A 25,110-nucleotide genomic window follows, 5' to 3' on the forward strand; every position below is an offset into this window, starting at 1 on the left:
TCACCAATATACAGGAGGCCACACTGGGTGTACTGGATGTAGTAGATGACCCCCAACAGACTTACAGGTGAAGTGTCACCTCACCTGGAAGGACTGTTTGTGGCCCTGAATGATAGTGAGGGAGGAGGTGTAGGGGCAGGCGTGGCACTTGTTCTGCTTGCAAGGATAAGTACCAGATGGTGGAGATAGAGGAACTGAGGGAAAGATATGACATTTTTACAAGTGACAGGATGGGAAGAGGTATAGTCCAGGTAGCTGTGAGAATCAGGGGGTTTATCGTACTGCACTATTTTACGTACTGTTTGAATCATCTGCCCAAATAAATATCTATATACGAGGGGCGATTGATAAGTTCGTGGCCTAAGGTAGAAGGAGTCAATTTTAGAAAACTAGCACACTTACTGTTCAACATAGTCCCCTCCTACATTTACATACTTAGTCCAGCAGTCGTGGAGCATATGGATCTTGGACCTCCAGAAAGTGTCCACAGCAGAGGTGATTGATAAGTTTGTGGCCTAAGGTAGAAGGAGATCAGTTATACAGCTCTCGTTACATGCACATGCAGGTCAACTCTTGTGCAGAAAGTTTGAAGCTAATAACTCATCATGGGTGATTGATAAGTTCGTGGCCTAAGGTAGAAGGAGATGCGTTATTAACTTCAAACTTTCTGCATAATCACTCAAAGAGTTGAACTGCATGTGCATGTAATGAGAGCTGTATATCTCATCTCCTTCTACCTTAGGCCACAAACTTATCAATCACCCCTGCTGCTGACACTTTCTGGAGGTCCAAGATCTGTATGCTCCACAACCACTGGACTAAGTGTGTAAATGTAGGAGGGGACTATGTTGAAAAATAAATGTGCTAGGTTTTCTAAAATTGACTTCTTCTACCTTAGACCATGAACTTATCAATCACCCCTCGTAGTTCAGTGATTAGTTTTGCTTAATAGCACAATAAAATTACCAAAGAAAGGAAATGGTATTTTGTACATTGTATGAGGCAAATCACAATAATTTATTTTAAACCAGTAGAATAAGTGTGCTGTATTCATTCAGGACTGATATATAAAAAAAATGAAGTGCTTATTGGTCTAACTTCTACTCAATACTTTGTACAGAATTCACAGACATTATTTCTGCAATTTTTAAAGGTGGTTTAGAGAAATGCAGTAATTTGAGATGTCTTATACAGTTAATAACCACTTTCAGATCTTAATTAAGTAATTTTTTGCTGTATCCATTTGTGGTGGTTAACATGGATTGGTAAAGATCACCCCCTGCTGAAATTATATTATCACAACAACTGTGCACTTGCTCAGAGCTCAATTCCAAGTAATTCAATTGCATATGTTTATTTCTGGGATGTTTTGCACCACTTTTAATATTCAGTCAAGTGCTTACTGTCTTGGTATACCCTTACAATTCAGATGCACTTTTAAGGGACGCACAGCCCACAGCATTTCTTTTGCAATGTTCTTTTTGGAGTAGTCAGGTTAATTACCATCCAATCAGACTAACATCAACCATCAGCAAGCTGAATGCAGAAGGTACAAAATAATAGTTGGGTGTCTGTACCCAATTCAGTTTTGATGATTTTCAGACTTCTTAGGACCACTTGACTCTAGGTCTCATTTCTAACTTCGTCCAAACATAGATTGGAGCTTAATTGTAAAGGTAAAAGAGGAATAGATTACCCACTGTATGGGGCAATATCTAACTGAACGTCATATCAAGGAGGCCCGGTGAAATTGAACAATGGCAATTCTTCACTTCCTGAAGTTAGATATCACACAATGAAAGATCATGAAAGTTGTGGGAGGCCAATTGTTCTGAATGGCCCCACAAAAGTAAATCCATACTTGAAGTTTCTGAGTGAATTTTGGTCATGTTCAATCATCAGTGCACATGGTCTCCCGCAATGTCCATGTGAGTTATGATTAACTGATAGATTGGAAAATTACCTGATTAGATCTAATCTGCTTGTCCAGGCAAAGTGATAGGTAGGCCATTTTAGACATTGGGAGATACATGTATTGGTAAAAGTAACATAAATTTCCTCCCAGCAGGATCATGTGAAGCATCTTAATACCATTCCTATTTTGGAAGTTTCTTGATATGTTTCTGTATTATCCCTCCATGCCACTGTATTATTGAATCCGTACAAGTGATATGCCAGGGATTTAGATAGATAGATAGATATACTTTATTAATCCCGAGGGAAATTTGGTTTCGTTACTTTAAGTCATACAAAGTTATTACTTTCGGCAGGCTGTGTGCTATGTATGGAAGCCATAAACCATCAACTTCCAATTTCTTTGTTACTGTTACGCGAATAGGCTGTCAATAACGTCATTACTTGCATGAAATACAATGACAAAAATGGGTAATATGCCATTGGTATTCCATTCCTTCAAGAAACAACTTTTGCTAAATTCTTTGTGTTAAAATTATTTTGGGACTTCTTTTAATCTACCAACTAGAGATTTTTGAAAATGCATTGGTTAAAGTATTAATTCAGCTGACAATCCAGAGAAAAGTGTGATGCATTGCATCTTTGCAAATTAATCAGATTGTTACAGTGGCCTTGTAGTTATGTCACCAGACTTGCAATGCAGAAGCCTTATTTAATATTCTTGCTAGGAACTGTTGAAGTTTTAGAATTTTAATTCAGTAATTTGAAATTGAAAAGTTCTTTTCGGCGAAAGGAGCCATTTACATTGGATCACAAGTGCCCTTCAGAGAAAGAACCCTTTGTCCTTCCAAAGAAAGAAGGAACAGATGAGAGTTAGCCAGCGCCTTGAGCATGTACTTCTTTTTGATTATATGATGACTGATTAGTATGCCAAATCCATTTCCCTGTCTTAACTTCATTTTCCTTAATTTCCCCCCAAAAGATCAACTGCTTTCAAATTTAGAGTTATTAGTCTTAACTCTACTGATTTTCTTTTTTGTAACTCCCACATTTCCAACATCTTTCCTCACAAGAACCACTTTCTATCTCCTAGAAAACATACTGGTTCTGATTATGTTCCCTTGGCCTACATTCTGATGAAGTCATGCAGCACAGAAACAGCCCCTTTGGCTCAGCACATCTATGCCAACCTTTCCACATCTCTATCAATTCTATTAGCCTACATTACCTTTCAATAATTTGCCTGTTTAAACGTTTGTCCAAATGCCTCTTAAATATAGTCATAGTATGGGATTTCACCACCTCCTCTGGCAGTGTATTCCAGATATCAACCACTGCTGTTTAAAGACCCATTAATAAGGCTTCTCCTTACTTTGAAACTTAATTTGAAATTCCTTCATTGACTTGCTGAATCCTTTCAAATTCTATAAACAACATGCAAATCACTCCTTACTCATTACCCCACCCTTTACTTTGAGAATGGAATCAGGTTAGATTTGTGAACTCAGCCATGCATTGTTTATTAATTAACCCAGGAAAGGCTAACAATCTGTAGCAGTGACTCAGTGGGTCAAGCTGCATCAGTGTCATTTGTTCACATTTCAGATCAAAGCCCTCAAAAACACCAAAGTGAGCTTGAAACATAAGTGAAACTTAAATTGCAGTAGATCTATCATGTTATCCTCCTGGTGCTGTGTGCTCATCAATATGGCATTGGTCAACATTTATCAGAAGAACTGGAGATCTGATAAAATATCATCAGCCTAGGCATAGCTCAAACGCCTTCTATAAACTTGCTAATGATACAACCACTGTTGGCAGAATCTCAGATGCTGATGAGAGGGCGTACAGGAGCAAGATACACCAGCTAGTTGAATGGTGTCGCAGTAACAACCTTGTACTCAACATCAGTAAGACCAAAGAGCTGAATGTGGACTTGAAGAAAGGCTAAGATGAGGGAACAGAAAAACAATCATAAGTGGAAAGAGTTAGCAATTTCAAGTTCCCGGGTGTCAAGATCTCTGAGGATGTAGCCTGTTCCCAACATATCGATGCAGCTACAAAGAAGGCAAGACTGCAGCTATATTTCATCATGAGTTTGAGGGTATTTAGTTTGTCACACAAAAGAGTCAAAAATTTCTATATGTACCATGGAGAGCATTCTGACTGGTTGCATCACCGGCTGGTATGGGGGCCGGGGGCTATTGCACAGGATCAAAGTAAGCTGCAGAGATTTATAGAATTAGTCAGCTCCATCATGGGAACTAGCCACCATAGTATGCAAGACATCTTCAAGAAGCAGTGCCTCAGAAAATCGGCTTCCATCATCAAGGACCCCCATTATCTCAGGTGGATGAAGAAGTTTGGCATGAGTCCCCAAATCCTCAGAACTTTCTTGAGGAACAACTGAGAGCATCCTGACTGGCTGCATCACTGCCTGGTGTGAGAACTGTACCTCTCTAAATCGCAGGGTTCTGCAGAGAGTGGTGCGGACAGCCCAGCACATCCGTAGATGTGAACTTTCCACGATTCAGGACATTTACAGCGACAGGTGTGTAAAGAGGCCCCAAAGGATCATTGACAACCTGAGTTACCCCACCCACAAACTGTTGCAGCTGCTACCATTGGGGGAACGGTTCCACAGCATTAAAGCCAGGACCATCAGGTTCTGGGTCTGCTTCTTCCACCAGGCCATTAGACTGAATAATTCATGCTTACACAATTGTACTTCTAAGCTATATTAACTGTTCTGCTGTATATCTTACTGTACATGCTACTTATTACAAATTACTATAATTTGCACATTGCACATTCAGACGGACATGTAACGTAAAGATTTTTTACTCCTCACGTATATGAAGGATCTAAGAAATAAAGCCGATTCAACCCTCTTCTCACTGTTACCATCAGGAAGAAGATACAAAAGCCTGAAGGCACCCACACACGATAGAGGAACCCTCTGCCATCTGATTTCTAAAGGTACATTAAACACTATCTCATTATTTTTTTAATTTATGTTTCTGCACTACTTACAGTGGTGCTAGAAAGTTAGAAAACCCTGTAGAATTTTCTCTATTTCTTGCATAAATATGAGCTAAAATATGATCAGATATTCACACAAGTCCTAAAACTAAAGAGACCTAATTAAATAAATAACACAAAAACATTATACTTGTTCATTTATTTGTTGAGAAAAAGTATTCAATATTACATTTATTTGTCAGAAAAAATATGTGAACCTTTACTTTCAGTACCTGGTTTGACTCCCTTGTACAGCATTAACTTCAACCAAACATTTCTGTTAACTGTGATCAGTCCTGCACATCGGCTTGGAGGAAGTTTACGCCATTTCCTCCTTACAAAATTGCTTCAACTCCAGAATGTTGATGGTCTTCCTTGCATGAACTGCTTGCTTCAGGTCCTTCCACATTTCAATAGGATTAAAGTTAGGACCTTATTGTTCATTGTTCCCTCAACAATTGCAAGCTGTCCACGGTCCTTGGGCAGCAAAGCAGCCCAAACCATGATGCTCCTTCCACCATGTTTCACAGTGAGATGAGGTTTTAGTGTTGATGTGCAGCGCCCGTTTCCTTCCAAACATAGCAATGCGCATTTCAGACAAAAAGTTCAACTTTTGTCCCAGAGGCGTTGTAGAACATCCAGGTGGTCTTTTGCAAATGAGATGTGCAGCAATGTTTGTTTTTGGAGAGCAGTGGTTTCCTCTGTGGTGTCCTTCCATGAACACCATTCTTGTTCAGTGTTTTTCTTATAGTGGACGCATGAACAGAGACTTTAGCAAGTTCTGGAGATTTCTGCACATGTGGAAGAAAAATACTAAAGACCTTGTGACAGACGTTAAGGGGTTAATGATTTTTTTTTAAAAAAGAGTGTGAATTCAAAAAACTGTAATGATTTATCTGTGACTAATGAACATTGTGTGACTGAAATGTGAGCTGTAACCGGGATGTAGAAATAACTATATCTGTGCTTCTTTGTTCTTTGTTCTGAGAATTATAACATGTTTGTGGTTGAGCAAGTCTGATATACCTTTCTGGGAACCAACACTTAAGTAAAATGTATAACCGTTCAAGGACATATCATGCTACTTCGCTGTTCTGTAGAATTGCAGTCTAAATTCCTCCTTGCAGCTTTAAGTGCTTCTTGTCACATATGCTTGGGGTATAAATAAGAGTGTACTCTATTGTTAAGCAGAGTTCCAAGACCCTGCTTTTAGGAGCTTGGACTCTCCATGATATCATGCATCAATAAAGATTTTCTGAAGTAACTTCCCTCCGGGTCCGAGTATTCCTTTCCGTGACAGCAGGTCTTTTGCTGTTACCCTTGGGTTGTTTTTCACCTCCTTCAGCATTGCACGTTGCGTTCTTGCTGCGATCTTTGCAGGATACCCACTCCTAGAGAGAGTAGCAACAGTACCAAGTTTCCTCCATTTGTAGACAATTTCTCGTACTGTGGACTGATGAACACTTAAGTCATTAGAAATGCTTTTGTAGCCTTTTCCAGCTTCATGCATCTTTAAGATTCTCTGAAAGTTGTTTTCAGAGGCCTGGTGCACAAAAACAGATCTTTCTTGAAAAGAGTAGGCTCTGCCAATAACCTGCATTTGCTTTTTTTTAATATATAGGGCAGGGGCAGCTCCACAACCCACACCATTTTATCTCATTGATTGGAACACCTGACTCCAAATAGCTTTTGTAGAAGACATTACACCAGAGGTTCACATATTTTTCCCCAACAAATATATGTAATATTGGATAATTTTTCTCAATAAATAAATAAACAAGTATAATGTTTTAGTGTTACTTGTTTATTTAATTGGGTTCTCTTTATCTAGTTTTAGTACCTTCATGAAGATCTAATCACATTTTAGGTCATATTTATGCAGAAATAGAGAAAATTCTACAGGGTTCACAAACTTTTAGCACCACAGTAACTTAAATTAACTCTAGCTGGCAACTTATTTTTCCCATCAAACGTAATCAATACCAATAAGCTATCTGTTCTTACTCCACCACAAAGTCCTTTTAAACGTTTAGCATCCACGACTTTTCCCCCGACTAAATTATTTTTAACTTAGTCCATGGATACATCTAGAGGCACTCCAGTGATTACTTCCCAAAGCCACTGTCATTCAATTTAATTCCTTGGTGTTACTTTCCTTCCTCCCATATTTTAACCCCCAAACTTTCTCATATTACTTACTATCTTTACACAATACAGTACCTCCTAATTTTTTAATCCTTAGTCTAATTAGATTGACATAAGAAACAGGTCCACCTTCAATACTCAACAAAACCTTAAACTCTTTACTTTTAAAAAATTTAGACCTTGTCTACTGCCTTCATTACTGGACGATAAGCCACTATGTGCAATTCTCAGTCGGCCTTTTAGTTTTTTCCGTTTCCCAGAGACCCGCCATTCGTCGTCCTCCATATAGCTCCGATCACTCAATACCACCTCCCGTTCAACACACATCAATGTTGCTGGTGAACGCAGCAGGCCAGGCAGCATCTCCAGGAAGAGGTGCAGTCGACGTTTCAGGCCGAGACCCTTCGTCAGGACTAACTGAAGGAAGAGTGAGTAAGGGATTTGAAAGTTGGAGAGGGAGGGGGAGGAGGAGATCCAAAATGATAGGAGAAGACGGTCTGTTGCTGCGTTCACCAGCAACATTGATGTGTTGCTTGAATTTCCAGCATCTGCAGAATTCCTGTTGTTTACCACCTCCCGTTCGCTGTCTTCTCCGTCAGAACCTGCCATCTCACCACCCCCACTTTCTGCTCGAGAGCAACTCCCAACAGCAGGTTCAATCCTTTGCTCCAAACCGAATCATTCAACCAAAAGCTCCAAAGCTACTTTGCTAGGTGCCGAAGAAGTAATTTCCGGCCGTCCATATTGAGAAAGTAACGCTGGAGTTCGGGACGGCCATGTCGCTAAGGGAAATTACCCCATTGTTTTGATGATGTCACATTGACGTCAGTATGTTTTTACGGATCTCGCGAGAAGAGGGTAGCCGGCGATGGAGACGGGCGGCGGGCTGTTGCCTGTCGGGCCCGGACCTGGATTAGGTACCACAGCCGTGACTGCCACCACACCCCCTGCTAACAACAGCTTTGGCAAACCCAGGGCCTTGCCTAAAGGTCGCGAGTTTTTCAGGAACCAGAGGAAAGATTCGGAGGTGAGAAGTGTCAGCAGGCAATGGGCCCGGGGCAGAGTTATAGAGGGAGGGGAGGTGGTGAGCAGATCAGGAGCGGGGGTGGTGGGGGATAGAGGAAGTGTTGATGATGGGGAGGAGAGATCGGAGGTGGGAGGCGGGAGGCGGGGTGTGGGTTGGTGTGGGCTCAACATCAGCCTGCCTGCTACAGCTGCCCCGGTTAATGGTTTCCTCGGTGTCTTGCTGTTCCAGGTATTTGTTAGCAATGTTTGATATTTTATACTTCCATGCTATTCTGTCTCACCACCACATTCTTGTACCCCCTTACCTCTCCTCTCCCCGGTCACTCAGCGTTCAGCCCCCTAACTTTTTTCTTTGGCTTTCTTTAGCTATAGTTTGTTCGTGGCTCGTATTTTTCTACAAATATTAGGCTATTGTCTAAATGAAACCAACTTCAGCAACACTCAACAATAATAATTCTGCATTATGTCTACTATAATGTAGACCAGTACAGTAAGTGAGTGTACTATTCATAAGTGGAGGTGCAGGGAGTTTTGAAGAAACAGAGAGTCAACAGAAGGATTTAGCCAGATTAGGAGAATAAGCAGATGAGTGACAGATGGAATATAGTGTTGGGAAGTGTATGGTCATGCACTTTGGTAGAAGAAATGAAAGTGTCGACTGTTTTCTAAGTGGAGAGGAAATACAAAAGCTGGTGCAAAGGGATTTGGGAGTCTTTCTGCAGGATTCCTTAAAGGCTAATTTGCAAGTTGAGTCTGTGGTGAGAAAGCCAAATGCGGTGTTAGCCTTCATTTCAAGAGGACTAGAATGTAAAAGCAAGGGTGTAATGCTGAGACTTTATAAAGCACTGTTGCCTCACTTGAAATATTGTGAGCAGTTTTGAGCCCCTTATCTTAGGATGCGCTGAAACTGGAGAGGGTTCGAAGGAGGTTCAACAAATTGATTCCAGGATTGAATGTGAAGAATGTTTGATGGCTTTGGGCCTATATTCACTTGAAGTCAGAAAAATGAGGAGTGACCTAATTGAAACTTGTTGAATGGTTAAAGGCCTTGATACAGTGGATGTGAAGATGATGTTTCCGATGTTGGGAGAGTCTAAGACCAGAGGTCACAGCCTCAGAATAGAGAGGTGTCCTTTTAGAATGGAGATGAGGAGGAATTTCTTTAGCCAGAATGGTGAATCTGTGGAATTCATTGCCGCAGGCAGCTGTGGAAGCCAAATCTTTGTGAGTATTTAAAGCAGAGGTTGGTAGGTTCTGTGGACACAGTCCAGAGACCCGGATGGTAGCTTGCCTCCCTGGTGCCAGGGTCTGGGATATTTCTGATCGCATCCAAGATATCCTGAAGTGGAAGGGTGAGGAGCCAGAGGTTGTGGTACATATAGGTACCAATGACATAGGTAGGAAAAGGGAAGAGGTCCTGAAAGGAGAATATAGGGAGTTGAGAAAAAGGCCCGCAAAGGTAGTAATCTCGGGATTACTGCCTGTGCCACGCGACAGTGAGAGTGGGAATGCAATGAGGTGGAGGATAAATGTGTGGCTCAGGGATTGGAGCAGGGGGCAGGGATTCAAGTTTTTGGATCATTGGGACCTCTTTTGGTGCAGGTGTGACCTGTACAAAAAGGACGGGTTACACTTGAATCCTAGGGGGACCAATATCCTGGCGGGGAGATTTGCGAGGGCTACTGAGGTGACTTTAAACTAGAATGGTTGGGGGGGTGGGAATCAAATTAAAGAGACTAGGAGAGAGGAGGTTAGTTCAAAACAGGGGGATGGGAACAAGTGCAGAGAGACAGAGGGGTGTAAAATGAGGGTAGAAGCAAAAAGTAGTAAGGTGAAAAGTAAAAGTGGCAGGCCGGCAAATCCAGGGCAAAAATCAAAAAGGGCCACTTTTCAACAGGGCTAAGAGTGTTGTAAAAGCAAGCCTGAAGGCTTTGTGTGTCAATGCATGGAGCATTCGTAACAAGGTGGATGAATTAAAAGTGCAGATTGTTATTAATGAATATGATATAGTTGGAATCACAAAGACATGGCTCCAGGGTGACCAAGGATGGGAGCTCAACATTCAGGGATATTCAATATTCAGAAGGGATAGACATGACGGAAAGGAGGTGGGGTAGCATTGCTGGTTAGAGACGAGATTAACGCAATAGAAAGGAAGGACATTAGCCTGGAGGATGTGGAATCGAAATGGGTAGAGCTGCATAACACTAAGGGGCAGAAAATGCTGGTGGGAGTTGTGTGCAGGCCACCTAACAGTAGTAGTGAGGTTAGGGGTGGTATTAAACAGGAAATTAGAAATGTGTGCAATAAAGGAACAGCAGTTATAATGGGTGACTTCAATCTACATATAGATTGGGTGAACCAAATTGGTAAGGGTGCTGAGGAAGAGGATTTCTTGGAATGTATGCGGGATGGTTTTTTGAACCAACATGTCGAGGAACCAACTAGAGAGCAGGCGAGTCTAGACTGGGTATTGAGCAATGAGGAAGGGTTAATTAGCAATCTTGTCGTGAGAGGCCCCTTGGGTAAGAGTGACCATAATATGGTGGAATTCTTCATTAAGATGGAGAGTGACATAGTTAATTCAGAAACAAAGGTTCTGAACTTAAAGAAGGGTAACTTTGAAGGTATGAGATGTGAATTAGCTAAGATAGACTGGCAAATGACACTTAAAGGGTTGACGGTGGATATGCAGTGGCAAGCATTTAAAGATCGCATGGATGAACTGCGACAATTGTTCATCCCAGTTTGGCAAAAGAATAAATCAGGGAAAGTAGTGCACCTGTGGCTGACAAGGGAAATTAGGGATAGTATCAATTCCAAAGAAGAAGCATACAAATTAGCCAGAAAAAGTGGCTCACCTGAGGACTGGGAGAAATTCAGAGTCCAGCAGAGGAGGACAAAGGGCTTAATTAGGAAAGGGAAAAAAGATTATGAGAGAAAACTGGCAGGAAACATAAAAACTGACTGTAAAAGCTTTTATAGATATGTGAAAAGAAAAAGATTGGTTAAGACAAATGTAGGTCCCCTACAGACAGAAACAGGTGAATTGATTATGGAGAGCAAGGACATGGCAGACCAACTGAATAACTACTTTGGTTGTATCTTCACTAAGGAGGACATAAACAATCTTCTGGAAATAGTAGGGGACAGAGGGTCCAGTGAGATGGAGGAACTGAGGGAAATACATGTTAGTAGGGAAGTAGTGTTAGGTAAATTGAAGGGATTAAAGGCAGATAAATCCCCAGGGCCAGATGCTCTGCATCCCAGAGTGCCAAAGGAAGTAGCCCAAGAAATAGTGGATGCATTAGTGATAATTTTTCAAAACTCTTTAGATTCTGGACTAGTTCCTGAGGATTGGAGGGTGGCTAATGTAACCCCACTTTTTAAAAAAGGAGGAAGAGAGAAACCGGGGAATTATAGACCGGTTAGCCTAACATCGGTGGTGTGGAAACTGCTGGAGTCAGTTATCAAAGATGTGACAACAGCACATTTGGAAAGCGGTGAAATCATCGGACAAAGTCAGCATGGATTTGTGAAAGGAGAATCATGTCTGACTAATCTCATAGAATTTTTTGAGGATGTAACTAGTAGAGTGGATAGGGGAGAACCAGTGGATGTGCTATATTTGGATTTTCAAAAGGCTCAGGAGATTAGTGTGCAAACTTAACGCACACGGTATTGGGGGTAAGGTATTGATGTGGATAGAGAATTGGTTGGCAGACAGGAAGCAAAGAGTGGGAATAAACGGGACCTTTTCAGAATGGCAGGCAGTGACTAGTCGGGTACCGCAAGGCTCAGTGCTGGGACCCCAGTTGTTTACAATATAAATGACTTAGATGAGGGAATTAAATGCAGCATCTCTAAGTTAGCGGATGACACGAAGCTGGGCGGCTGTGTTAGCTGTGAGGAGGATGCTAAGGTGATGCAGGGTGATTTGGATAGGTTAGGTGTGTGGGCAAATTCATGGCAGATGCAATTTAATGTGGATAAATGTGAGGTTATCCACCTTGGTGGCAAAAACAGGAAAACATTATTATTTGAATGGTGGCCGATTAGGAAAAGGGGAGGTGCAACAAGACCTGGGTGTCATTATACACCAGTCATTGAAAGTGGGCATGCAGGTACAGCAGGCGGTGAAAAAGGCGAATGGTATGCTGGCATGCATAGCAAGAGGATTCGAGTACAGGAGCAGGGAGGTACTACTGCAGTTGTACAAGGCCTTGGTGAGACCACACCTGGAGTATTGTGTGCAGTTTTGGTCCCCTAATCTGAGGAAAGACATCCTTGCCATAGAGGGAGTGCAAAGAAGATTCACCAGATTGATTCCTGGAATGGCAGGACTTTCATATGATGAAAGACTGGATCGACTAGGCTTATACTCGTTGGAATTTAGAAGATTGAGGGGGGATCTTATTGAAACGTATACAATCCTAAAGGGATTGGACAGGCTAGGTGCAGGAAGATTGTTCCCGATGTTGGAGAAGTCCAGAACGAGGGGGTCACAGTTTGAGGATAAAGGAGAAGCCTTTTAAGACCGAGATTAGGGAAAACTTCTTCACACAGAGAGTGGTGAATCTGTGGAATTCTCTGCCACAGGAAACAGTTGAGGCCAGTTCATTGGCTGTATTTAAGAGGGAGTTAGATATGGCCTTTGTGGCTAAAGGGATCATTGAGTATGGAGGGAAGGCTGGTACAGGGTTCTGAATTGGATGATCAGCCATGATCATACTGAATGGCGGCGCAGGATCGAAGGGCCAAATGGCCTACTCCTGCACCTATTTTCTATGTTTCTATGTTCTTGATTGGTCAGGGCATGAAGGGATTCAGTGGGGTGGGGGAGGCAGATGACTGGGGCTAAGAGGAAAAATGGATCAGCTGAGCTGAAGTAGTGGAGCAGATTCGATGAGTCAAATAACCTAATCCTGTTCGTATGTCTTATGGTCTATAATAACCAGTACATTGGTTATGCACTTCTGACAATTGAGGACCCACCTGTGTTTTTGTGGTTTCTGAGGTGATCAATGAGATCAACATGGGAATGCAGACCCTTCCAAAGATGATGTGGTGCAGGAGTTGTTTGTTTAATCCTGTGCTGCTTCTGTCACTTATGTGGGATCTCTGTTTTCCCATCTATGGACTCTAGCTTCTCAAAATTAAAAGAAGTGTGGATGTTGCAAACATGGGGGGGGGGTGTGAAGAGATAAAAAATGCTGGAAATTGGTAAAGTGGTATCAAAGGTCGGACTGCCAGTCAGAAATCTTTTCCTTGGCATGAGGTGGAAACACTAATCTGTTTCATAGATAGTTACAGTTACTGGGGTGGGGTGAGGATCAATCTTTCCAGTCCCAGAGCTCTGCTGCAGGAGTTCTTCAAGCTTGTGTTCTCATCCCAAGTCCTTTGAGCTGTTTATCATCTTAATCTGTAGGAAGGACGATGTACACTGATGTGTACAATTCCACTCAGAAGTCATCAGGAAATGAAAAATGTCCATGACTGGATACAACTAAATAGGGTATCAATCAGGCATGGCTTGATAGTGGTATATCTACAACTGCAAGGGAATAAATATTTCCAATATGTAGGTCCACACACGTACACTTGGTGTTCAGTCATATCCAATTACTTCTCTGCCATTAAGATCTTGGGTACTGCAGTCAATCAGAAGCTGAACCTGATCAGCCACATAAATACTGTGACCAGAAGATCAGGGTATCCAGCAGCAAATGACTCACTTTCTGATGCCACAAGATACTTTCACTATAGACAAGGCACAAGATAGACTATTGCCTAGATGAGACCAACTTCAGCAACTCTCAACAATATCCAGAACAAAGTATCCTGCTCAATTGGCATTTGAATTCAATGTTCACAGTAAATTTATTATTGAAGTAAGTATATGTTTCGTATTCTACCCTGAGATTCATTTTCTTGCCGCATTTGCAGGGAAAACAATAAATACTATAGAATTAATGAAAAGCTGCACATAAACTGACTGAGACTAACACCAGTGTAAAAAAAAACAAGGCAAACCGTTTAAGAAGCGGTGGTTACCTCTAACTTCTCAAGGGTGTCCAGAGATAGGTTTAAACACTGGTTATGCCAGATATGTGCACATCATGAAAAATTAGTTTTTAAAAAAAGTGTCCTTTATGTTGACTAGGTATTTGACATCATATGCAAATTTGGAAGTCTTGAAGCATTTATATAAATTATGGACAATTGTTTCAATAGTTTCAATTCTGATATTATATTTGTATTGTAGAATTTTCCTGTGTAGACTGTCTGTTTTGATAGTTAATTGGATTGTTGATTTCTTTCTTTCAAATCCTAGGGTTTTTCTGAGTCACCAGACCTTGAGTTTGAATATTCTGACAGTGACAAATGGACAGCTGAGCTTTCAGGTAAAAAGTGAAAATTTTGAAAAATCTACAAAATAATTTTTTTTCAGATGAAATGTAATAAAGTGAGGTATTGGTAGATGTGAGACCTGATGGATAAATAAATGCAGCAATAAGTGAGACATCAGCTCTGAGCTTCGTGGACTCTTTCAAGCTTTACATCTCAGAATTGGGAGAATCGTTTCCATCATTTTGTAGCAGTAGTTGTTTGGCATTCGAAAATTACAAATTTACAGACTCATCATCATTGCAGCTGGACATGGTGACATACAGTGGAATGACAGGAAGTGTAGTTTTAAAAAATATATATTTTATTAGTCAGTCTAGCTTAAGGGCTTCATGAGGGGAAACTTCTTCACTCAGAGGGTAATGAGGGTGTGGAAGGAGCTGCCAGTGCAAGTGGTTCATGCAAGCTCAATTTCATCATTTAAGAGAAGTTAGGTACATGGGTGGTAGGGATATGGAGGACTATGGTCCCAGTGCAGGTCAGTGGAAGTAGGCAGTTTAAATAGGTCAGTAAAGACCGGATGGGCCAAAGGACCTGTTTCTGTGGTGTTCTTTTCTATGACTAATCTCGTGAACAGAGAATAGAATAGAATACAAGTGCTACACATGCCCTTACACTTCCTCCCTTACCACCATTCAGGGCCCCAAACAGTCCTTCCAGGTGAGGCAACACTTCACCTGTGAGTCAACTGGGGTGATATACTGCGTCCGGTGCTCCTGATGTGGCCTTTTATATATTGGCGAGACCCGACGCAGACTGGGAGACCGCTTTGCTGAACATCTACGCTCTGTCTGCCAAAGAAAGCAGGATCTCCCAGTGGCCACACATTTTAATTCCACATCCCATTCCCATTCTGACATGTCTATTCACGGCCTCCTCTACTGTAAAGATGAAGCCACACTCAGGTTGGAGGAACAACACCTTATATTCCGTCTGGGTAGCCTCCAACCTGATGGCATGAACATCGACTTCTCTAACTTCCGCTAAGGCCCCACCTCCCCCTTGTACCCCATCTGTTACTTATTTTTATGCACACATTCTTTCTCTCACTCTCCTTTTTCTCCCTCTGTCCCTCTATATACCTCTTGCCCATCCTCTGGGTCCCCCCCCCACTTGTCTTTCTTCCCGGACCTCCTGTCCCATGATCCTCTCGTATCCCTTTTGCCTATCACCTGTCCAGCTCTTGGCTGTATCTCACCCCCTCCTGTCTTCTTCTATCATTTTGGATCTCCCCCTCCCCCTCCAACTTTCAAATCCCTTACTCACTCTTCCTTCAGTTAGTCCTGACGAAGGGTCTCGGCCTGAAACGTTGACTGCGCCTCTTCCTACAGATGCTGCCTGGCCTGCTGCGTTCACCAGCAACTTTGATGTGTGTCGCTTGAATTTCCAGCATCTGCAGAATTCCTGTTGTTAGAGAATAGATTCTGCTTGCATTGTTTATTTCTTTATCTTGGCTAGAGATGGTGTGAAGTGAAAGGAGTTGCGCACAAGCAGATTCCATTGGGTTGCGGGAGTTAGAGAACATGATCCTCAAACTTCCTTTCCTCTCCTTGTCATGTGCACTTCATCCATCTCCCTTCCCATTTTGTTCTGAGTGTGGATAAAAGAGTAAGTATGAAATGTGTAGCTTGCAATGAGGAAATGGTTATGTACAAAAAGACGGGATAGGTAATCAAAGAAAGGTGATTGAGTGACACGTATTAATGGCAAAATCAGGTGTAAACAAAGAAATGGGAGCAAACAATACCTTTTCCCAGAAGTGATTTGGGAAGTACAATGGGAGTGAAGGTGGGAATAATGTGCCGGAAAAGGTGAAGTGGATTAGATTAGATTCACGAAATGCATTAGTGTCCAGGAAAGAAGCCATTCCACCCACTGCCACTTGTGCTCCATCAGCAACTATTTTAATTTATATGATTGACAATTGATTACATCACTGAGCAGGGACGGGTCCTTTGGCCCAACTGTTCTGTCCTCACCATATTATCCTCCCTGCTAGTGTCCCCTCTATGTACCTATCAAAATGTCTTTTAAATGTTGCAACTGTACTCACCTTGACCACTTCCTGTAGCAGCTCATTCCACGTGTTCACTACCCCCTGTAAAGAAGTTACCTCTTGGGTCTCTTTTAAATTTCTCTTTTTATCTAATATCTGTGCCCTCTAGTTTTGGACTACCCATCCCTGGGGGTTAAAAAAAATTATGGAGGCTTATCCATAACCCTCATGATCTCATTAACTTAAATGAGGTCACCCCTCATTCTGCTACGCTCCAGGGAATAAAGATCCAGGTGGTTAATCTCTCCCTTTAATTCAGGCCCTCTAGTCCATGCAACTTCCTTGTAGATCTCTTCTGCCCCTGTCCAGCTTGACATTGTCCTTCTATAGCAGGGTGACCAAAACAATATCCAAATGTAACTTCACCAATGACTTATAACTGCAACTTAATAACCCTACTTTTAAGCTTTACTCCCTGACTAATGAAGACCAGCAGGCCTTACACCACCACCTCCATCCTGTGTATTTGCACTGCTGTTTTCAGTGAACTGTGCACCTGCACTCCTAGGATCCTGTGTTCCCCAATACTCATCACTGACTTGCTAATCACCATATAAGACCTATACTGATATGACTTGCACTTATCCAAGTTGAAATCCATTTGCCATTTCTCATCCATTTCCCACGCTGATCAAGATCTCTTTGTAATTCATTGTAACCTGCTTTACTAGTCACGATATTTCAGTATCCTCAGCAGACTTGCTAATTTTTCCATGTGCATTCATTTCCAAATTATTTACATAACTGTGAATAACTAACGTCTTAACACAGAGCCCTGGAGCTCCCCAGTAGTCACAGGCCTCTAGTCGGAGAATCGGCCTTTACCGTCATCCTCTGCTTCCCATTTCTGAATTCACTTTGCTAGCTCTCCCTGAATCTCAATTGTGCTAACCTTCCAGATCAGCTTTTCATGTGTATCTTGTTGAAGGCCTTACTAAAGTCCGTATTGACAACATCTACTGGCTTACCTTCATCTAACCTCTTAGTTACCTCTTCAAAACAATTCTCACCAGATTTGTCAGCCATGACCTCTCATGCACAAAGCCGTGCTGACTATTCCTGATTAGACCTTGACTAACCAAGAGATGGTAGATTTCTTCCAGTTCCCTACAACAGAAGTCAAGATCTCTTAGAAGGTCCTTTCTATCGTTAAACAATTAAACATCAACCATTCCAGTCTTGTAGAACCACACTAGTAACTTATGATGAACTAAATATCTCTACAAGGGTCTCCGTGATTTCAAAGTACAACTTAATTCTTAGTTAACAAGGTGTAGAGATACAAAGTCTATTCTTAGTTAACACTCCAAAATATTTCTAATATTATTTTATTAGAATTGTACAGCTATACAGAGGGTCCTGAGCTTCAACTGAATAGAAAATGCTTTGAGGATGAATTCAAGACTCATGGTAATGACAAACTTTTTGCTCATATATAATTCTTTTTCTCTCTCTGTTTATGTTGTCAAAATTGTTGTTAAATTACTCAGACTTGATACATTGGTATTATGTTGTAGCAATCTTTTACTCAAATAGTGACATTATTTCCGAACTACCATTCAGCAATTTATTTGGTTTATATTCCATTTCACATTTAAAGTTTCCTGTTGAGGATTTGCTACCTTTTTTTTTATCTTGAGTTAAAATCTTCCCTAATACCAGTCCTTTTTCCAGTCCATGATCCTTTTCACTTATACTTCAGTTTACTTTTATCTCATCTCTGGACTCCACTGTCCAACTATTCCCAAATTCTTGCTCTGGATATTTACTGTTCTTAGAGCAAAATCAGATAACTTTATTTCTTTCCTGTAAATATATTCTAAAATGCATTCTTATAATGCCAAAGTTGAAGTTGGGAAAAACAATCTCTTCACTTTTACTCAATTAAAGAGTTAAAGTTTGTCTCTCTGGTGCCATTTCAGATTCATTTTCTGAAATTGTGCAATTCATTATGATATTTTGTCAGCAGTGTGAACTGTTTCTACTTTTGGCACGAACGTACAAAATACCAGGTTTTAAGTGATAGTAACTTACTTACATCATGTGCCTGCTGCAGTTGTGAATATATAAATACAGTTGTAAATAGGGCTTAATTTTTTTGAGATCGTATGATATACTACTCCGACAGACTTGCTTATTGTCATTGCTGATGATGAATAACAAATGCACTGTTAATGATTTGCTGTGCAGTGAAAGATAAGAAATGGACAGAAGTGGATTTCTCAGAGCATCAGGCTCATGCTATGCGATTACTGGATGGCTTGGAGGTAACTGCCAGAGAGAAGAGACTGAAAGTGGCTCGTGCCATTCTGTATATGGCACAAGGTAACATCTTCCAGTGATCTGACTTTGTTAAAGCTACTTTTGTTTGTGGGTTTTGAGTGAAAATTGGAACTCCAGGCCAGAGCAACTTGTTACTCCTCAAAGGCCTAGCTTTAATTTTCATACATACTCTCTCCTGGCTCCATCTGCTTCTCTTAATGCTTTGAAATGTTTGAAATTGTCCTTCAACCTTCAATTAAATTTTTCTGTAATTGGCAAATTTATAACAGTTCTTTTGGTTATATAGTTAACAGGGTGGATAAAGGAGAACCAGTAGTTTTATTGTATTTCTAAAAGGCAGTTGATAAGTGCCACTTAAAAGATTACTGTGCAAAATAAAGGCTCATGGTGTTGGAATATAATGGATAAGGGATTGGTCGGCAGACTGGAGAATTAGGGAAAATGGATAACATTTGGGTTGATAAGAGAATGTGGGGTGGATAAAATTGATTAGAGTAGGACTGGCGTATACACCCTATCCGAGTTATATGCGGGGGGTACGTTCCTCGAAGTCGACGCATAATGTGAAATCGCATAATGTGAATAATTATTTAAATGGAGAAAATAGGGATGCGTTCCAGAGGGCTTCCTAAATATGTTTTATCTGTAATTTATTCACATTTTCATATCAATATGACACAAAAGCAGTACCACAAGACAACATTTGTATTGTATTTCATCAACTTAAGTTGATACTCAATGTAATAAATCATAGAAAGTTAACATCCTAGGGTGTACAGTACTCACCAACAGTGGCAGGTGAGTTCGCTCTGGGAGATGAGTGGTTGTTGTGGTGTCGGGCAGCTTTACATGGATAAGGTGGATGGTTGTGGTCGTCAGGATCATATCAAGCACAGCAAGGGGTGAAGGAAGACTCACAGAATTCTTAAAACTGCCGGCAACAGAAGATGACACCGATTTGAAGAAAGTGGTGAGGGTTGTTTGCTTGGCAGCATTTTGTTTTTCAGCATAAATTTGCTTGTAGGGAAGAAGGGTTGACGGCAGGGAACGACTGAAATGCTGACTCTGTTCTAAAATTAAGTCCATGTCCATCGCCATTTGTGCCAAGTGTTCCGACTTCCACCATTCCCTCACCATTGGTAAACTCCAGGGATTTTCAAAATGGTCTGTTGCTTACAGCATCTGAGAGATAATTCGCCGTAAAAAAAAAATACACATGCCTTGAATGTGGATTACACCTTGGTTGAATCAGCAATGTTGTGTTAGGCGGCAGGAAACGCACTGTTATGTTAGGATGAATGCTGTCCAAATGTTTAGGATGGGCTGGCGCATTGTCAAGCAACAAAAGAACTTTAAAGGCAAGATTCTGTTCCCGGCAGTAATGTCCCAGAGCTGTGTTACCTTCAGCTGATGCCGCGCTGTTTATAATTTCCAACTTTTTTTCAAGTGTTAAAGCAGTTCTCTGCCGCTCGGCTGATGGCCCAGGACATGACATCGGACGCTTAGGAGCCATAGTTAACTATTTCAAGCATAAAATCACTGCACCGTAGGTAAAACTAACGAAATTTTAAGAGTGCAAGATTGCGCATCCACACCTTGCCAAAACCAATGCGAAACTGGTGGGAGTGAGATTGTGAGGCACTTGCACCTGACTTGTATTGGTGGGAAAGCGGTGCTTCTCATCCCAACAGTAAGACTGTGAGGTGTGCGCACATGACTTATATTGGCAGGAAAGCAGTGCTCCTCACATAACTGTGAGTTATAAGGAGACGTTGGTAGAAATAGGTTCCTCGCATAACTGAATCCGTATTGTCTGAAGACGTTTATAACGAGGATAGGGTGTAAATGGGTGCTTGACAAGTTAGCAAAGGGCCTTATTACCTGCTGTATTTCTGTGTCTGCAACGTCAATAACAGCCCTCAACTATGCAATAATTATTCTAGCGATTTAGATGAATGAAACAAATGTATTGCAGCTGAGCTTGTTGATGATATAAAGACATTGGAAAGTAAATTGTGAAAGGGGTGTAGAATCTGCAAAGGAATATGTTGGGTTAACTGGGTGACAAAATGTGGTAAATGGTGCATAAATTGGGGAAATATGAGGCTGCCCACTTTGATTGGATAATAGTAATTGTTTAAGTGGAGAAAGAGGGCAGAATCCTACCTCTCCTCATCTTGTCCTTGCCCTCCAAGATACTGCTATCTGAGGTGCTTGGAACATCATCAATGATAAAATTCTTACATAAATTTGATTTTTACTTTAGATGAACAAAATTAATGCAGTCATGTTGTCATCCTTTATGTTGGCTTGCAGGTACCTTTGGTGAATGTAATTCTGAGGGAGAAGTCCAGCAGTGGATGAGATATAATGTATTTCTGTTGCTCGAAGTTGGCACCTTTACTGCATTGGTGGAGCTTCTCAGTATGGAGATTGAGTAAGTGCCAAAAATACTTATGTACACATGGGGTCTGGTGGTGTTATACCAACCATTTATGACACAGTGAAAGAATTGGCTATTTGCTTTCTAAATCATTGCTTGAATTTTAAGCAGCTTTTTGATTGGTTATTAATGAGCTATGAGAGGGGAAAAGTGGGTAATTAGTTAATTGTTTAGTTCTTTTCAGTTACCAACATAGATCAGTTCAGTAAAACTGAATGGGGAATGTGTCCTTCCATAGTGTCATTGTCAGAATGAAAGTAAAGCTTCAATTAAATCAAATAAAATTTAATTATTATTCAACCACACATGTATACAGACGAATGAAACAGCGTTCCTCTAGGGCCAAGGTCCAAACACAGCTCATTCAAAATAGCAAGCAAAAAAACAGTCATGCAAAAAAACGTATGTAGTCCAAGACTGAGCGACGTGTCCCATAAATTGAAGGTACATCTCCCAGCAATCCAGCCCGTCATTCCACTGATTGAACACGAGAGGGCAGCACCAGTAGGAGAGGCCAGCCCCCAGCTGAGCATGAATGCCATGCTACACAAAGTAAGTTCTTTCAGCATAGAAAGTTTGGAAAAAAATTGACCTGCATACAGTTAGTGACGCATGAGACTACAGATGCTGGAATCTGGAACAGCACAAAAGGCGATGGATGAACTCAGCAAATCAGGCAGCATTTATGGAAAGAAATGGACAGTCAACCTTTAGGGTCAAGATTTTTCATTGGGTCTACCAGAACATTAACTGGCCTGCTTGGCCTCTGAGTTCATCCATCGCCTTTTACGTTGTTCACAATAAGTATAAAATTGACAACATGATGTCACTGTATACTCAAAGCATGCACTGGAAAAGAGAACTGTGTTTTGACTTTAAATGCCATTGAAGTGAATATGAAGTTCTTTCTAATACTCTAGGGGTAGAAGATCAGCTAGTTCCCATGCTGAGACAATCATGGGAAATGGTGCCCAAGAAGGGATACCCTGTTTCTCAAGGCCTTATCAGATCAAAAATTTTCTGAAAAGTGTTATGATTGGTCTTCATTGTGTCTGTTGTAAGATCTATGTGCTAGTATGTTCGCTATGTGAGACAATGTTCACACAGCACAGGCAGAAAGGACAGTGCCTCCTAAAAACAGAGTAGGTCCCAGTTTTAAGCATTTGCACATTTCAGATGAAAGGGTTGCTATCTATATGCAGAACTGAATGAAAATTGCAATAGACAAGGCATAAAGCTTTTCTCCCCTTTTTTTTAGCAGCCATCCATCTGTTTTTGAGATCTTAAAAATGCGTAGTATTTGCAAATACTTTCTATAAATTTTTTAAAATTTCCACTGGTTCGTACTGAAGCTGATATTGTTCATTACCCCCCCCCAGTGCTATTACATCACTTCCTTTCTGAGCATCCAGTAATTCATCTTGTCTAGCATTCTGCTTGGAATAAATGGTTTCTTCTACTGATATACTGTCACAATGTTCCCACCCATTAAAGTCACCATTGTCTAAAAGCTCATCCTGCAATCTATCCTTGGAAATAACAGTCGTATCTCTGCCAGCTTTTTTCAAAACCTTAAATGTATCACTGTAAATCACTGGTCATAATTCATTTGCTCCAGTCAGATTTTTTCCTGCCATAGCAAGGAAATACTCATAATATATCATGCTGCGTTCCTTGTTACTGTGGCAGTGATGCACTGTGCTGTCAGTCTTCCAGATGGTCACTTATGCCCAGTGCAGATGGACCCACCCTTGTGTTACATCACTCTTGATTACTCACCCTGATGGCAGTTATATACAGGCCCTCAAACAGTAACCAGGATGTGGGATATAGGTTTCAAAGGGAAATAGAAAAGTAATGTAATAAGGGCAATGTTACAATAGTAATGGGAGGTCAATATGCAAGTAGATGGAAAAATCAGGTTGGTGCTGGATCCCGAGAGAGGGAATTTGTAGAATGCCTACAAGATGTCTTTTTATAGCAGCTTGTAGTTGAGTGCACCAGGGGAAAAGGCAATTCTGGATTGGGTGTTGTGTGATGAACCAGATTTGATCAGGGAGCTTAAGGTAAAGGAATCCTTAGGAGGCAGTGATCATAATGTGATAGAATTCACCTGCAGTTTGGGAGGGAGGGGATAAAGTCAGATGTATCAGTATTACAGTGGAGTGAAGGGAATTACAGAGACATGAGTGAGGAACTAGCCAAAGTTGATTGGAAGGGGACAGCAGCAGGGATGATGGTAGAATAGGAATGGCTGATGTTTTTAGGTGCAGTTCAGAAGGTGCAGGACAGGTACATCCCAAAGATGAAGTACTCTAAAGAGAGGATGAGAAAACTATTTGGTGACAATGGAAGTCAAAGACAGCATTAAAGCAAAAGTTAGAGGATGGGAAGCTTTTTAAAAGCTTACAGAAAATATAAGGGGAGAGAGAAGGTGAAATAAGAAGGTAAGCTAGCCAAAAATATCAAAGAAGCAGCCAGAAGTTTTTTCAGATATATAAAGAGTAAAAGAAGCAGGAGTGGAGATTGGACTGCTGGAAAATGACACTGGAGAGGTAATAATGCAGGGACAATAAAATGGCAGGTAAACTTAATAAATATTTTGCCTTGCTCTTCTCTTTGGGAGAGATTAGCAGGTTTCCAGAAATTCGAGAGTGCCAGGGGGCAGAAGTGAGTGTAGTTGCTATTACCAAGCAAAATGTGCTTGGGGAGCTGAGAGGTCTGAAGGTAGATAAGTCACCTGGATCAGATGGACTACACCCCAGGGTTTTGGAAGAGGTAGCATTGAAGGTATTGTGTAGGCATAAGTAATGATCTTTCAAGAATCACTGGGTTCTGGAGGACTGGAAATTTGCAAATGTCACTCCACTCTTCAAAAAGTGGGTGAGGCAGAAGAAAAGAAATTGCAGGCCATTTAACCTGACTTAAGTGGTTGAGAAGATGTTGGAATCCATTATTAAGGATGAGGTTTTGGCTACTTGAAGGTGCATGATAAAGTATTTCTTCAGCATGGTTTCTTTAAGGGGAAATCTTGCCAGACAAATCTGTTGGAATTCTGTTGAAAATAACAGGCAAGATCGGCAAGGAGGGGTCAGAAGGTCCTTGACAAGATGCCAATCATGAAGCTGTAAAACAAGATAAGAGCCCATAATATTACAGGAAAGATACGAGCACAGATAGGAGATTGGCTCATTGGCAGGAGGCAAAGAATGGGAATAAAGGGGGGGGGGCGGTGTCTATACTGCTTGACTGCTGGTAATAAGTGGTGTTAGCCAGGGATGGAATCAGGACTGCTCCTTTTCACATTACGTGTCTACAGTTTGGTTGTCGGAATTTATGGCTTTGTGGCCATTTGCAGATGATATAAAGATAGGTGGAGGGGCAGGTAGAGTTGAGGAAGCTGCGAGTCTGCAGGACTTGGACAGATTGGGAGAACGGGCAAAGAAGTGGCACTGCTATAGCTTAGAGCATCGGAGTTTGAAGTTCAATTCCGACGACGTGTCTAAGGGGTCTGCACATCCGCCCCTGCGAACTCAAGGGTTTTTGCTGGGTGCTCTGGTTTCCGCCCACGTTCCAAGGACGTACCAGTTAGTAAGTGATTGCAAATTGTCCTGTGATTAGGCTGTTAAATTGGTGCATTGTTGAGTTGTGTGGCTCGTTGGGGCGGAAGGGGTTATTTCATGCTGTATCTCTACAAAACTAAATAAATAAAAATAATAAATAATGGGGAAATAGTTGTAATCAAAATCAGGATATTGATATTATTGTAATGATGTTAGATTGTCATAGAGAAAAGTACAGCATAGAAACAGGC

At 41.2% G+C, this 25,110-nt stretch overlaps 1 protein-coding gene across 3 annotated transcripts in view; it reads left to right on the forward strand.

The window, feature by feature from the left end:
* Nucleotides 1-7,723: 7,723 nt before the first annotated feature.
* The window catches only part of LOC140209970 (striatin-interacting protein 1 homolog), a 66,995-nt gene continuing 49,608 nt past the window's right edge, over nt 7,724-25,110 (forward strand). The window contains exons 1-5 of one of the 3 annotated variants that reach the window (XM_072278670.1): nt 7,724-8,107; nt 14,441-14,510; nt 17,906-17,980; nt 18,761-18,895; nt 21,170-21,290. In XM_072278670.1, the coding sequence (XP_072134771.1) occupies nt 7,949-8,107; nt 14,441-14,510; nt 17,906-17,980; nt 18,761-18,895; nt 21,170-21,290 (560 nt within the window). In that variant the 5' untranslated portion in view covers nt 7,724-7,948. The remainder of the gene's footprint in view (nt 8,108-14,440; nt 14,511-17,905; nt 17,981-18,760; nt 18,896-21,169; nt 21,291-25,110) is intronic. The other 2 variants (XM_072278671.1, XM_072278672.1) reach the window with 2 other exon arrangements.

This window comes from Mobula birostris, chromosome 14 (genome assembly GCF_030028105.1).
Source record: "Mobula birostris isolate sMobBir1 chromosome 14, sMobBir1.hap1, whole genome shotgun sequence".
Classification (NCBI taxonomy): domain Eukaryota; kingdom Metazoa; phylum Chordata; class Chondrichthyes; order Myliobatiformes; family Myliobatidae; genus Mobula; species Mobula birostris.